Genomic DNA, 14,197 nt, shown 5'->3' on the forward strand with positions numbered 1-14,197 from the left:
AAATTCCTCAACTCAGTTCTCAAAGGGATACCCCTCCATTCTGAGGCTGTGCCCTCGGATCCTCTTCTCCCCCCACTGATGGGAACATCAACTGCATGCCCACTCTATCCAGGACTGAGAACCACCCCTCCCCGCATCCTCCTGAACTCCCATCAAATACAGGCCCAGAGACAAACCTTCCTCATCCTTTAACCTTTCAATGCCAGGATCGTCCTCTGGTCCCCTCTCCATATCCTTCCTCGTATATTGCAGCTGAGGTCTGACCAAAACTTTGTACATCCTTTCTTTCGCGTTCTGGTCCCCAGGAATTGAATGCAACCGTTGCACTTGCCGGGGCAGGGCATCTCTCTGTGCATGCCTACCTGCACGCACAAGCGAGCAGTATAAACACAGGCCAGGGACTGCGCCACAGAACACTTACCATTGACGTGAGCCTCCAGAGATCCCTGCATCCTCTTCTGGGCGATGTTGGGCCTGATGTACAGGTCCTTGAGCTTGGGGTTGCTGCGGTTCAGGTTGATGACCAGTGAGTCTTGTTTCACGATACCCTGGGGGGGGGGGGGGGGAGAGGAGAGGAAGGGAGAGAGTCAGATCCCTCTCACTCCATCCCAATAATCCCTCAACAGCAACTCTCACCTAATCCCTATGGTCACCCCTCTCTCACAGCTGCTGCCCATAATGTTTTTAAGAAACCCTAAACCCTGGAAGATTCAAAATAAAATTCGGAAATGAAGCAAACACTCATCAGGTAGGCCAGCGTCCACGGGGAGATGCTCCCATTGGTGGAGGGGGAGGAGAATGGAGAGCAGGTCGCTGATAGAAGAGGGTGAAAATCCAGGAAATGCTGCCGACTGCTGGCTGGAAACCAGAACCACACCGACAAGTAAACACAGGGGATACAATCATTCCCCTGCACCCTCAGTCCCTCAACCTTTCCAACACTTCCTTGTCCCCACCTCAGGTCCCCTCCTCCTGCCCCGGTGATCTACCCTGAACCCCACCCCACAGACATTTCTATCCACCCCAGTGTCCAGTGATGGCACCCCCTCACCCTGTAACTGCGCCCCACTGTCCGGGACGCTCCTGTGGGTGGGAACGAAGAACGTCACAGCAGGGGAACAGACTATTCGGCCCTCTGTGCCCATGCTGAACACGATTCCCACCTGCTCCACATCTCCGTACAATAGGCAGCGCAGGAAGGGCATGGAGGCTTTCAAGGTGCAGAAATGGTTCAACGGGATGCTGCCTGGACTAGAGAGTTGGTGCTATAAGTAGGTGTCAGAAAAACTTGGGTTGTTTCCTCTAGAAGAGTGGGAGACCTGATAGAGGTTTAAAGGAGTGAAAGACACAGATCGACAGACGGTATCTTTTCAGCAGGGTGGGAATATGTAACACTAAAAGGCATGCAAGTTAAGGTGAAGAGGGGAAATTCACAGATTTATTTATAAATTTTTTATATGGTTGGGGATGTTGTGGATAGTGTAGAGGGCTGTCAGAGGTTACAGCGAAACACTGATAGGATGCAAAACTGGGCTGAGAAGTGGCAGATGGAGTTCAACCCAGATTAAGTGTGAGGTGGTTCATTTTGGTAGGTCAACTATGATGGCAGAATACAATATTAATGGTAAGACTCTTGGCAGTGTGGAGGATCAGAGGGATCTTGAGGTCCGTGTCCATAGGACACTCAAAGCTGCTGTGCAGGTTGACTCTGTGGTTAAGAAGGCATACAGTGCATTGGCCTTCATCAACCATGGCATTGAGTCAAGAGCCGACAAGTAACGTTGCAGCTATATAGGACCCTGGTCAGACCCCACTTGAAGTACCGTACTCAGTTCTGGTCACCTCACTACAGGAAGGGGTGGAACCTATAGAAAGGGTACAGAGGAGATGTACAAGGATGTTGCCTGGATTGGGGAGCATGCCTTACGAAAATAGGTTGAGAGAACTTGGCCTTTTCTCCTTGGAGCGGCGGAGGATGAGAGGTGACTTGATAGAGGTGTATAACACGAGAGGGTGCAGTTTGAAGGTGCTTGGAAGTAGGTACAGAGATGTCAGGGACAAGTATTTTTTTTAAATAAACGCAGAGAGTGGTGAATACATGGAATAGGCTGCTGGCATCGGAAATGATAAGGTCTTTTTAGAGACTCCTGGATAGGTACATGGAACTTAGAAAAATAGAAGGCTATGGGTAACCCTAGGTAATTTCTAAAGTGCGTACATGTTTGGCACAGCTTTGTGGGCCAAAGGGCGTGTATTGTGCTGTAGGTTTTCTATGTTTCTAAGCAGATGCCTGGAACGTGTTACCAGGAGTATAGCTTCCCTGCTGTTACATGACTATTGAAGAGTTCCCTATTACAATAAGATGGATCTTTTAAACTGACCTGCTTCAGTATTGGGCTTGCCTGTTTGTACTACACCTTCTTTGTAACTATAACACTTTATTCTGCACTCTGTTATTTTATCTTCTACCACCCTGTTGTACCTGGTAACTTCAAGACATTAAACTAATTGAAAGGAGGTCACACGAGTCTGAATCGCAGGTCTAACTTAGGAGTTTAAGCCGTGCCATTCACACGGTAGCGTGTAACGTATGAATTCACCTATTCATACATCCAGCTGCAAGTAAAAGTTATTGAACCCTTTGCGATTACCTGGTTTTCTGCATTAATTACTCATAAAATGTGGTCTGGTCTTCATCTAAGTCACAATAATAGTCAAACACAACCTACCTAAACTAATTACACACATATGATTGTACTTAATACTGAGTACACCATTAAAACAATCACAGACTAGGTTCAAATAAGTATGTGAACCTCTGGGGAAATACTTTCTACAAAAGCTATTTGGAGTCAGGTGTTCCAAACAATGAGGTGAGATTGGAGGTGAGGGTCGCAGAGGTGCCCTGCCCTGTTAAGAAACACACACACAAAGTCAGGTTACTGACAGAACCTGCTCTTCTCAAGGAAGATCTGCTTATGTGCACCTCGCACCAATCAAAACAATTTTCAGAGGACCTTAGAAGAATTGTAGAGATGCCTGAAGCTGGAAAAGATTACAAAAGCATTTCTGAAGACTGAATGTTCATCAGTCCACAGGAAGAGAAACTGTCTACAGATCGAGGAAACTCAGTACTGTTGCTACTCTCCTTGGAGTGGGCATCCTGCAAAGATTACACCAAGATCACAATGCTGAAGGAGCTGAAAAAGAAATCAAGGGCAACAGTAAAAGACCTGCAGAAATCTCTAGAACTTGCCGAAGTCTCTGTTCAGAAAAACACTGAACAAGAATGGTGTTCATGGATGGACACCATGGAGGAACCACTGTTCTCCAAAAGAAACCGCACATCAAGCTTGCAAAAGACCACCTGGATGTTCCACACGCTTCTGGAACAATGGTCTGTGGACAGATGAGACAAAAGTTGAACTTTCTGGCAGAAATGCACACTACTTTGGAGGAAAAAGGGCACCGTACATCAACCGTGAAACATGGTGGAAGGAGCATCATGGGTTGGGGCTGCTTTGCTGCCTCAGGGACTGGACAGCTTGCAATCGTTGAGGGAACAATGAATTCAAAGTTGTATCAAGATACCTTACAGGAGAAGTTGGATGATGCAACAAGACAATGATTGGAAACACAAGAATAATCAACAGAGTTGCTTAAAAATAAGAATATTTGTGTTTTGGAATGGCCAAGTCAGGAGTCCAGACCTGAACCCAACTGAGATGCTGTTGCATGACTTGAAGAGGGCTTTTCATGCAAGGTAACCCAAGAAATATTGATGAACTGAAACTATTTTGTATGGAGGAATGGTCTAAAGTTCCTCCTTGCATTTGTGAGAGTCTGATCAGCAGCTACAGCATATGCTTAGTGGAGATTATCGCTGCAAAAGGAGGTTCTATCAGTTATTAAACACAAAGATTCACATACTTTTTCCAGCCTGGACTGTGAATGATTAAACAATGTGTTCAATAAAGACATGAGAAGTATAATTGTTTGTGTGTTATTAGTTTAGGCAGCTTGCGTTTATCTATTATTGTGAGTCAGATGAAAACCAGACCACATTTTATGAGTAATTAATGTAGAAAACCAGGTAATTGCAAAGGGTTCTCAACATTTTCTTGCAACTATATAACCTATAATGAAATATTTGAACAAGAATGCTTTATCAAACAATATATACGAGATTACTCCAACATTACTGAAATATTAAATACACAACAATCATGAAAATCTTTATGGATGATGTGCTAAACGCAGCCTGTTCACTGTACCTTGGTACACGTGACAGTAACCCTAGCTCAATTTAGTGGAGTCTCTCGAAGTCCAAGCCGACATTCCCGTTGTGTGAGGTGGAAGCAGGTAAGGCTGGCCAACAGGCTCCGGTGAAGCTCTATAGGCCAACCCCCTGTACAGTGGATACAATGGATTATAGAAACATTGATCCAACCATGCCATCGATCTTGGACGATGGAGACGGGAGATCATTGATGGTCTCTGCTCCACCAGGAGCTAAAGGCCCAAGAAGAACTCATTGGAGAAGGCAGATACCACAGAGCTGTTTAAGAGCCTGTTACATTGATACATGGATGTGCGCAGAACGGAGATGAAACCACGTGCAGACACACAGGATTAGACAGATTGGTCAGTACAGACATGGAGGACTGAAGATACAGGGCTGCGCTGGTCCACTTTCCACCGATAACCCCGCACTGTGTGTAACGGCAGCTGTCAGTGTGGGGCCGGGAGCCACTCACCTCTTTCTCCTTCTCCTCAGCCTCGCGTGTCTTGTACCGTTTCTGCACCTCCTTGATGATGCGGAAGGCGTTCTGCAGGTTGGTGGCGGGCACCGCTTGCTCACCCGGCGTCTTCAGATTGGAGGCGCGGTAGGTGCTGGGGGTGGTGCAGAAACAAGCAATAAGGATCATAGCTGGCAGACAACCCTTCCACACAGTGACTGCAGTTCTGTCATTCCATCCCAGGGAGCATCACACACAGTTCCTATCTTCATATCTCCTGGGTCAGACCCATTCCGGGAGCACCGTGCACAGTTCCTGTCTCTGTATCCCTGGGTCAGACCCATTCCCGGAACACCGTGCACAGTTCCTGTCTCTGTATCCCCGGGTCAGACCCATTCCCGGAACACCGTGCACAGTTCCTGACTCTGTATCACTGGGTCAGACCCATTCCAGGAACACCGTGCACAGTCCCCATCTCAATATCCCTGCGCCAGACCCACACAAGGAGCATCGTGCAGTTCCCGTTGCCTTTTCTCCTGGGTCAGAGCCACACTGGGAGCACTGTGCACAGCTCCTGTCTGCTTATCTCCTAGGTCAGATCCACATTGGGAGCACCATGCACTGTTCCTGTCTCCACATCTCTGGGTCAGACCCACAGCGGGAGCACAGTACAGGGTTTCTGATCTGCATCCCTGGGTCAGATCCACATCGTGTACAACCCGTTTCCTCCTCTCCCTGTGGGGCACACCTCACCCCCACCCCTCCTCCTCTTCCCTTCGCCCAGCACTTACATCTCCTTGACGAAGGTGGCCTCCGGATTGGGGAAGAGGTTGCCCTCGTTGCGCCCCAGTGCACTGCCAGGGCAGTAGAAGTTAATTCTCAGGTAGGTGTAATCGCCTTCCACTGAAGTACTGATGTTCTGGAGGGAGGGAGGGGAAAGAGTGGTAATTACAGAAAGAATCAGGAAAAACCTCTCTCCCACCCTGCACATTTCCCATTCCGCGGACATGGCAGTCCTACAGAGGTCCCTCTGTTCCTCAATACTCCCCACCATTCAAGGAGTGTGACCTACCCTTATGAACTCAACAGGGAAATCCATCTGCCACAGCTCTGCACACCTCCCTGAATCACAGCTCGGAGGAAGTGAATTCCGGAGTGCCCACAGACCTATGCCCAGCTCTCTGGAACCTCACTCTACCCCCACACCAGATGGAGGGGTTGCAACAGCTATTCCCTGTTTTTGCAGCTGATGTCAAGGCCCAGCAACCTTGGGAAGACAGCCCCAGTGGTGGTGGCTCGGGGCGAGAGAGGTGGAGCGGACTCACCTTGATGGTGGCGATGTGGAAGGGGGTGGCCACACCGAAGACGGGCAGGATGACCGTCTCATACTTCTTGTCGATATAGATCTTCATGTCGCGGATATCTGCTTCCTTCGGCATCTGGGAGGGGTTCTTGTACGAGTCCCGGGACTTCCGTGCTCTGCCGGGGAAGGAAACAACCTCGGGTCAGCCACTGAGGGGAGTGGAGAGGGCGAGATTGCTTGGCCCTTCTGTCCTTGGCCTGTTGTATAGTCATACAGCACAGAAACAGGCCTCTTGGTCCAACTGACCCATGCTGACCACCAGCTCTCTGTGCCCATGTTCCTCGAAACATTGCCTATCCATGTACCTGTCCAAGGGTCTTTTAGACGTTGGTAAAGTGCCTGCCCCAGCCACTTCCTATGGCAGCTCATTTCATACAAGGACCAACCACCCTCTGAGTGAAAAAGTTGCCCCTTAGGTTCCTACCAAATCTCTCTCCCTCACCTTGAACCACCATTCACACACCTCATACTCATCCGAATTAACCTCCATTTGCTAATCCTTGGTCACTTACCCAACTGATCAACGTCCCTCTGATAACTACCTTCACCATCACTGACACCAGCTATTGTAGTTGTCTGCAATTTACTAACCCTAATTTGTACTTGCTAGCCCAAGTCAATGATAAACAGGGGAACAGGAGGTGGTAGCCTGGCCTTCCATCCTGTGGCCTGACACACGGGGATGGGAGAGGAGTGGAGTGGAGAAGAGAGGGGAGGGTCTCTTACTTCTGTGCCTGCTGTTCACCCCTGTTTTCTGTCAGCCTCCTCTTGGCTTCCTCGTTGAGCTGGTGAGCAAGTTCCCGCTGGTGGGTCCGTCGTTTCTCCTCTGAAGTCATTTCGTTCTGTCCGCGTGGGTGCGGGGTAATGGAGGGAAGAGGGTGGGGGGAGGGAGAGAGGAGAGAGCAGGGAGAGAGGGGAAGAGAACAGAGTGGGATGGGTGAGAGATGAAGAGGTTAATGGAACAAGGCTTAAATTAGAAATACTCCAACACCCCTCTCTTGCAGGACTCTCTCAACACTGCGTCCACCCCCCTTGGTGCACACAGCAGCCAACAGGGAAGTGAAGAGAAGGAACGCTTTGGCGAGTGAATGCATCTGTGTTGGCAGCTCTGTCCTGGATAAAGATTGTTGGAGCCCCTCCCCCTCAGTTTCACAGGGGAGATAATGTGACAGACTCACCCTGGTCCTCTCGGTCAGCAGATTGGCTTTTCCCCCACGGCCCAGTAAATCCTCGGCCTCATCCTTCACTTCGTCGTCTTCCTCCTCGTCTTCATTCTGGAACAGAGTCAAACAAGGAACTAGTAACAATAATAAGGCAAGCCTGCCATACACCTTCGTTACCACCCCATCTGCTTGCGTGCCTTCCGTTGTTGTTCCCCCATCGCGCACTCAGGCTGCCTCACCTTCAGAAAGATGCCGATGTTTTTGATCTTCTTCTTGACACTGGTGATGACAGACGCGGCTCCCTCCTGCAGAGGGGGCAGAGAGTTATCGAGAGTTACCAGCTGCTCTTGCCCGCATCAGGTGAAACTAGAGAACTACACTGGGGAAAACGTAAAGGAGAAGGGTCCTATGAAAACAACAGGGAAGAGGTCTCTCCGTGTGTCTGACTGGAGGAAACAGGCTGGTGATTCGGAATGTGTGAGTATGTTAGAGTGGGATAGGGTGGGGACAGGGAACGTGAGTGTGTTGGAATGGGGTGGGGAAACAGAGAATGTGAGTGTGTGTGTCAGAGTATGTGCATGTGTCAGGGTGGGGTGTGAACAGGGAATGTGAGAGTGTGTTGGAACGGGGTGGGGACAGGGAATGTGAGAGTGCGTTGGAACGGGGTGGGGACAGGGAATGTGAGAGTGCGTTGGAACGGGGTATGAACGGAATGTGGGAGTGTGTTGGAACGGGGTGAGGACAGGGAATGTGAGAGTGTGTTGGAACGGGGTGGGGACAGGGAATGTGAGAGTGCGTTGGAACGGGGTGGGACAGGGAATGTGAGAGTGCGTTGGAACGGGGTGTGAACAGGGAATGTGGGAGTGCGTTGGAACGGGGTGGGGACAGGGAATGTGAGAGTGCGTTGGAACGGGGTGGGGACAGGGAATGTGAGAGTGTGTTGGAACGGGGTGGGGGCAGGGAATGTGAGAGTGTGTTGGAACGGGGTGGGGACAGGGAATGTGAGAGTGTGTTGGAACGGGGTGGGGACAGGGAATGTGAGAGTGTGTTGGAACGGGGTGGGGACAGGGAATGTGAGAGTGTGTTGGAACGGGGTGGGGACAGGGAATGTGAGAGTGTGTTGGAACGGGGTGGGGACAGGGAATGTGAGAGTGTGTTGGAACGGGGTGGGGACAGGGAATGTGAGAGTGTGTTGGAACGGGGTGGGGACAGGGAATGTGAGAGTGTGTTGGAACGGGGTGAGGACAGGGAATGTGGGAGTATGTTGGAACGGGGTGAGGACAGGGAATGTGAGTGTGTTGGAACAGGGTGTGAACAGGGAATGTGAGAGTGTGTTGGAACGGGGTGTGAACAGGGAATGTGAGAGTGTGTTGGGAGTGGGGTCAGGGAACTCGTGTATGTCGGAGTGGGGTGGGGTGCAGACAGGTCACAATACCTCATTGATCTGTACTGTATCCCCAATGAAGAGGGCATAGTTCTTGGCCTCATTGGTCCGGCCCTCCTGGTTTTCCATGGGTGAGAATCCCACGTTGATGCTGAACACCATGCCTGGGAAATAAGGTCGTCGGGTCAGTGAGTTACTAACACCCATTCCTGTGACACCCATGACCCTTGCCCCTCCTCCATTCCCCCCCCATCCCCGAGGCACCCCTCCCCATGAATCCTGCGACCCACCTTTCTTGAGCCGGTACTGGTTCTTGCCGTTGATAACCAGCGATCCCTCGCGGAATTCAATCCCCATCGCGAATCTGTGAACAAACTGCATCCTGTCAGCACACTGGCCCCCAGCAGAGGCACAAGTGGAGGTGGGGGAAGGAGGAGAAACCATTTGGCCCTCCAGCACATGGCGTCATATCACATCCAAATCTAAACAGCTGCCATTATCTGTCAACGAACCCCACCCCCCCCCGCCCCACTATCCGTGCTGGATAAAACCAATCCAGCCCTGCCCTGTCGGGGTAAGGGAGGGAGGGGATCTCACAGACAGGGATGAGGAGGGGGCAGGTCACAGAAACGTGCAAAGCGTTGCATTTGAGTACACGGATCTCACAGCGAACAGCAGGACGCTGGGGAGTGTTGTAGAGGTGGGGCAAGGAGGGAGGGTGGAGAGCCGCGGGAGAGGGTGTGGCAAGGAGGGAGGGAGAGGGGGTGCCGTGGGAGTTACAGGGAGGGAGTGCCCCTTTACCCCAGATTCTTGGTGATCTTCGTCAGTAGCTCAGATTTCTCCTGCTTCACAAAGGCCATGACGTTCTGGTAGACGTCAGCGATCCTGGCACCTGCAACAACAGGAGAGGTGAGGCAGGGACGGCTCACAGCCCACGGGAAGAGAGGGAGGGGTGGCCGAGGGCAGGCTCTACACCTCTCACAGAGCAACTCCAGGGGTGTGTTCACTGGGAAGATGGGTTCACCACATCTCTCTCTCCCCCCCCCACCCCTCACTCACCATTCTTCATCTCCTTCAGTAGCTCCTCCTCCACCTCCAGCAGGAAGTTGTAGTTGTCCTGCATCTCCTGGGGAGGGTCCACCATCAGCGTGCGGACAATATTGGAGCAGTAGGACTTGTAGCGGATACCCATGGCACACGTGATGGCTCCAAAGTGCATGTGGTTCTTGTCACTGAGGTGGGGGTGGGGAAGGAGAGTAGAGGGTTAATGGAGCTCTCACACCTCCACACAGTCCCATCACATACTCCCAGAGTCAAACACAGGGTGAAGTTCCCTAGCCATGGTCCCATTTAACACACAGATACAGCAAATCTCCCTCCACACCGTCCCATCACACACTCCCGGGGTCAGACACAGAGTGAAACTCCCTCCACACCGTCCCGTCTCACACTCCCGGGGTCAGACACAGAGTGAATCTCCATCCACACCGTCCTGTCACACACTCCCGGGGTCAGACACAGAGTGAAACTCCCTCCACACCGTCCCGTCACACACTCCCGGGGTCAGACACAGAGTGAATCTCCCTCCACACCGTCCCATCTCACACTCCCGGGGTCAGACACAGAGTGAATCTCCATCCACACCGTCCCGTCACACACTCCCGGGGTCAGACACAGAGTGAAGCTCCCTCCACACCGTCCCATCACACACACACACTCCTGCAGCCACAGAGTGAAGCTCCGTCTGCACTGCCCCATCACGGACTCCACGTGGAATCCTCGCAGAGCCCCTGCCCTGGCCAGTGAGCAGCCACGCACCTGACCACGCTGAATTTCAGGTTGTAGTTGCCTCCGCTCTGGATGATGGGGGGGTAACACATCTCCACAGTGGAAGGGTCGGCCCCTGCCAGATACTTCTTCTCCTCGATGGCCTTCTCCACCGACTCTGCCAGCTTGCTGTGGCGCACTTTCTGCCAAGAGAGAGAGTGCACACCTGGGTGACACAATCATCCAAGTGTGGATGAGGTGGGGTTTGGTGTTGGGAACACCTCTTCACTGACTGGGACAGGCAATAGGTACAGGGACAGTATAAGGGGGTAACGTGGGCTCCCCTGAGGAAATGACAAAAGCCAGGAGACAGTAACAACCTAGTTTCCAGCAGCTCGGGATAAATCACCGAGGATGTGGGTGGGGAAGTGATCATAACATCAACAATAACAAGCGAAAGGACGATTCGACAAGACAGCTTGCAAATTTCGGAAAGAGGGAGATCACACAGGGTTGGAGGAGGGCTGAGGGAGCAGGTAGATGGAGTGTAATAGGTGGAGGTGGGGGAAAGTGAGGGTGACCTCCCCAGAGCCCTTTAAGGGGAGCAAGTTGATGTACAGAGGGATGCGAGGATGAGAGGGTGAAAAGCCAAGGGGTAGCCTGCAGGAACAGCAGGGAGTGGGGAAGGTTAGGGCAATGCCAGTCTTTATTTGTGTGGGGGTGAGGGGGGTGCAGAGGATAGTCTATCTACAACTGTATGGAAGTGGGCGGGGGCCCACTTGGGTCTCTGCATGCGGTTATGGGCTGTGTATTTAAGGAGGTGGTGCAGAGATGGTTCACCACAGGGAGATAACAGAGACAGACGTTGGATAATGCAGGACGAGTCTGAAGATGGGGAAAGGGAGGGCAGCCTTACTGAAAATGGTGAAGGAAGTAGTGAGGGAGTATTGTTTGGACACTTTGAAAATAAACAGGGCGCCTGCCTTAGAGGGAGATGCAGGAGAATGTAGAAGACGACTGATGGTGTTGTGGTCAGTGTGGAATGTTGCAGTGGGATATGGATCTGTTACAGACATGGACGGAGAAATGGCAGATGGAGTTTAATCTGGGCAAGCGTGAAGTGTTGCACTTTGGGAAGTCAAATGTAAAGAACAGCATACTATTAGTTGTAGGATCCTGAACAGCGTTCACGTACAGAGGGATCTTGGGATCCAAGTCCACAGCTCTCTGAAAGTAGATGCACAGGATGGTAGGGTGGCTAAGAAGGCATATACAGCATCGCACATGAAATGCTGGAGGAACTCAGCAGGTCAGACAGCATCAATGGAATTAAAATGATTGGCACCAGGAAATCCTGCCTGTTGTGGATGGAGCAGAGGTGCTCGACAAAGCAGTCCCCTTATCTACAGTATGCCAGGTCCCACCGATGTAGAGGAGGCCACAGCAGGAGACAGTAGACAACCTCAACAATCCACAGATTTGTAGGTGAAGCGTCACCTCACCTGGAAGGACTGTTTGGGCCCCTGAATGGAGGTGAGGCGAGGTGAAAGAGGACACAACACGCTCGACTTAATTTATCAAAGTATTGAGTTGGGAAGTTACATTGCGTTTTTATAAACACTGACTGGGCCAAATCTGGAATACTGCATTCAGTTCTGGTCGTTCCATTACAGGAAGGGTGTGAAGGCTTTGGAGAGGGTTCATCAGGGTGCTGCCAGGATTACAGGCAGCATTCTCTAACGTGCATTTTGTGTGTGGTACTAGATCAGAGGGCATCTGCTGTGAGGAGAGATTAGACAAATCTGGGTTTTCTCTGGAGCAGCACTGGCTGAGGAATGACCTGATAGAAATTTACAAGATTATGAGAGGCACAGACAGTGGCAAGTCTCCCCCGCCCCACCCCACATAGATCATTCTATTCATATTTATTTATTTATTTGAGGCGCGGCCTGGAACTGGCCCTTTGAGCTGTGCCACCCGGCAACCTCCGATTTAACCCTAGCCTAACCATGGGACAATTTACAATGACTGATTAACTTACCAACTGGCAGGTCTTTGGACTGTGGGAGGAAACCAGAGCACCCTGAGGAAACCCACGTACTCAACAGGACTCCTTACAGATGACGTCGGAATTGAACACCAAACCCCGGCACCCCAAGCAGTAACAGTGTCGTGCTAACTGCTACACTACACTGGCACTGTTTTAAAGATGTGTGGTGGTAAGACTTTTTTTTTCCAAAAAAACATACAGAGAGTGGGTGTCTGGAATGGTGGTGAAGGCACACACGATGGAAGCATTTAAGAGACTGCTGGACACGTGAACAACCAGGGAAATGGAAGATTATGGTCTATGTGCTAGAATGTACTCCATTCTTGGTTGGTGCAACTGTAACGAACACCAGTTTCCCTCGGGATCAATAAAGTATGACTATGACTAAAGGATTAGGTGTCAATCGTTCAATCAGTTCAGCACAAAATCATGGGCTGAAGGGCCCATGCCGTCCGTCTATGAACCCCAGATGCCTCTGGAATTCTTTCCAAGTATTTAGGAGAGAAATGCAGGCGCCTTCGGTCACAGAGACACAAGGGACTTGAGATACTGGAATCTGGAGTAATGCACAATCGGCTTGAGGAACTCAGCAGATCGAGCAACACCTGTAGATGGGGCGGGAGGAACTGCTGACATTTTGAGTTGAAACCTCTACACCAGGACTGCACGTGGAGAAGGAAGGAGGGCAGTATAGTGGGAAGAGAGATTGGGGAGACGGGTTGGTGTACATTAGAGTGAAAGATTGGTAAATTGGTTTATTATCATCACAGACAGAGATAATATAACTGTTTGGCACGCCTTCCAGACTTCACATCAGTACGAGGCAGTACAAGCACGAACAGTAACAGAATGCGGAATGAGATATTAGTCAGAGGAAGTGCAATGCAGACAGACAGTAAGGTGCAAGAATACACTGATCATTGTCACGTGCACTTAGATACGGTGAAAAGCCTGTCTTACGTACTGTTCTTACAGATTTACAGTGCATCAAAGTAACAGAATGCAGAATAGAGCATACCAGGTACAGAGAAAGAGCGGTGTAGGTAAACGATAAGGTGCAAAGGCTATGAATTTTAACATTACAGTTCAAGAGGTTACTGGCAGGCGGAGGCAGACTAAGAGATGAGGAGAGAAGGGGAGTGAGAAGTTGGAGGTGGTTGCTGGGGGAGATAAGCAGGGACACTGGGCTCTGATCAGTACAGGCGGTGAGATTGGAAATGGTTAAGGGAGGCACAAAACCAGAGCCAGACAGGGGAGCAGAGGGCAGTGGGAGGAAACAGGATGGGTGAACGGTGCTTGTAGTGGGTGGATGCGACAAGGAGCAGAGGGGTAAGGAGATGAACAATGGGGGGAAGGGTGGGGGGGGGCATTTCAGAGGTGGCTACGTGTGTACATGGAAGATGTTGCTGTGGTGAGCACCTTACAGGAGGTGGACCAGATGCTCCTGGGAGATGCACGAGGGAAGCAGTCCCTACCTCATCAGCGTCCACAATCTCCATCACCCGCTCCTTAAAGAACTTGTTGAAAACCTCGGAGGTGATGGAAGCTGCTTTCTTCATGGCGTTGAGCTCCACGTCTTCCTTCACCGCCAGAGTGTAGGCAACTGAAGCGCTCATGTCCACCTGGGAGAACACAGGGGTCAGAACAGGGAGGCATTCCCTCCACACAGTCCCATCACAAACTTACGGAGTCAGTCACAGATTGAGGCTCCCTCCACATCATCCCATCACT

The 14,197-nt window shown here is 50.9% G+C and overlaps 1 protein-coding gene across 1 annotated transcript in view; it reads right to left on the reverse strand.

Moving 5' to 3' along the window:
• supt16h (SPT16 homolog, facilitates chromatin remodeling subunit) overlaps positions 1-14,197 on the reverse strand; it is a 34,312-nt gene that overhangs the window by 14,636 nt on the left and 5,479 nt on the right. Inside the window, exons 5-17 of the mRNA XM_072269982.1 lie at positions 13,942-14,088; positions 10,468-10,619; positions 9,709-9,881; positions 9,451-9,541; positions 8,940-9,013; positions 8,701-8,813; positions 7,505-7,570; positions 7,281-7,376; positions 6,829-6,944; positions 6,065-6,218; positions 5,531-5,658; positions 4,758-4,893; positions 422-548 (exon numbers count right to left, since the gene is read on the reverse strand). Coding sequence (XP_072126083.1) covers positions 422-548; positions 4,758-4,893; positions 5,531-5,658; positions 6,065-6,218; positions 6,829-6,944; positions 7,281-7,376; positions 7,505-7,570; positions 8,701-8,813; positions 8,940-9,013; positions 9,451-9,541; positions 9,709-9,881; positions 10,468-10,619; positions 13,942-14,088 — 1,573 coding nt within the window. The remainder of the gene's footprint in view (positions 1-421; positions 549-4,757; positions 4,894-5,530; positions 5,659-6,064; positions 6,219-6,828; positions 6,945-7,280; positions 7,377-7,504; positions 7,571-8,700; positions 8,814-8,939; positions 9,014-9,450; positions 9,542-9,708; positions 9,882-10,467; positions 10,620-13,941; positions 14,089-14,197) is intronic.

The sequence above is a fragment of the Mobula birostris genome, chromosome 10 (assembly GCF_030028105.1).
Source record: "Mobula birostris isolate sMobBir1 chromosome 10, sMobBir1.hap1, whole genome shotgun sequence".
Lineage (NCBI taxonomy): Eukaryota > Metazoa > Chordata > Chondrichthyes > Myliobatiformes > Myliobatidae > Mobula > Mobula birostris.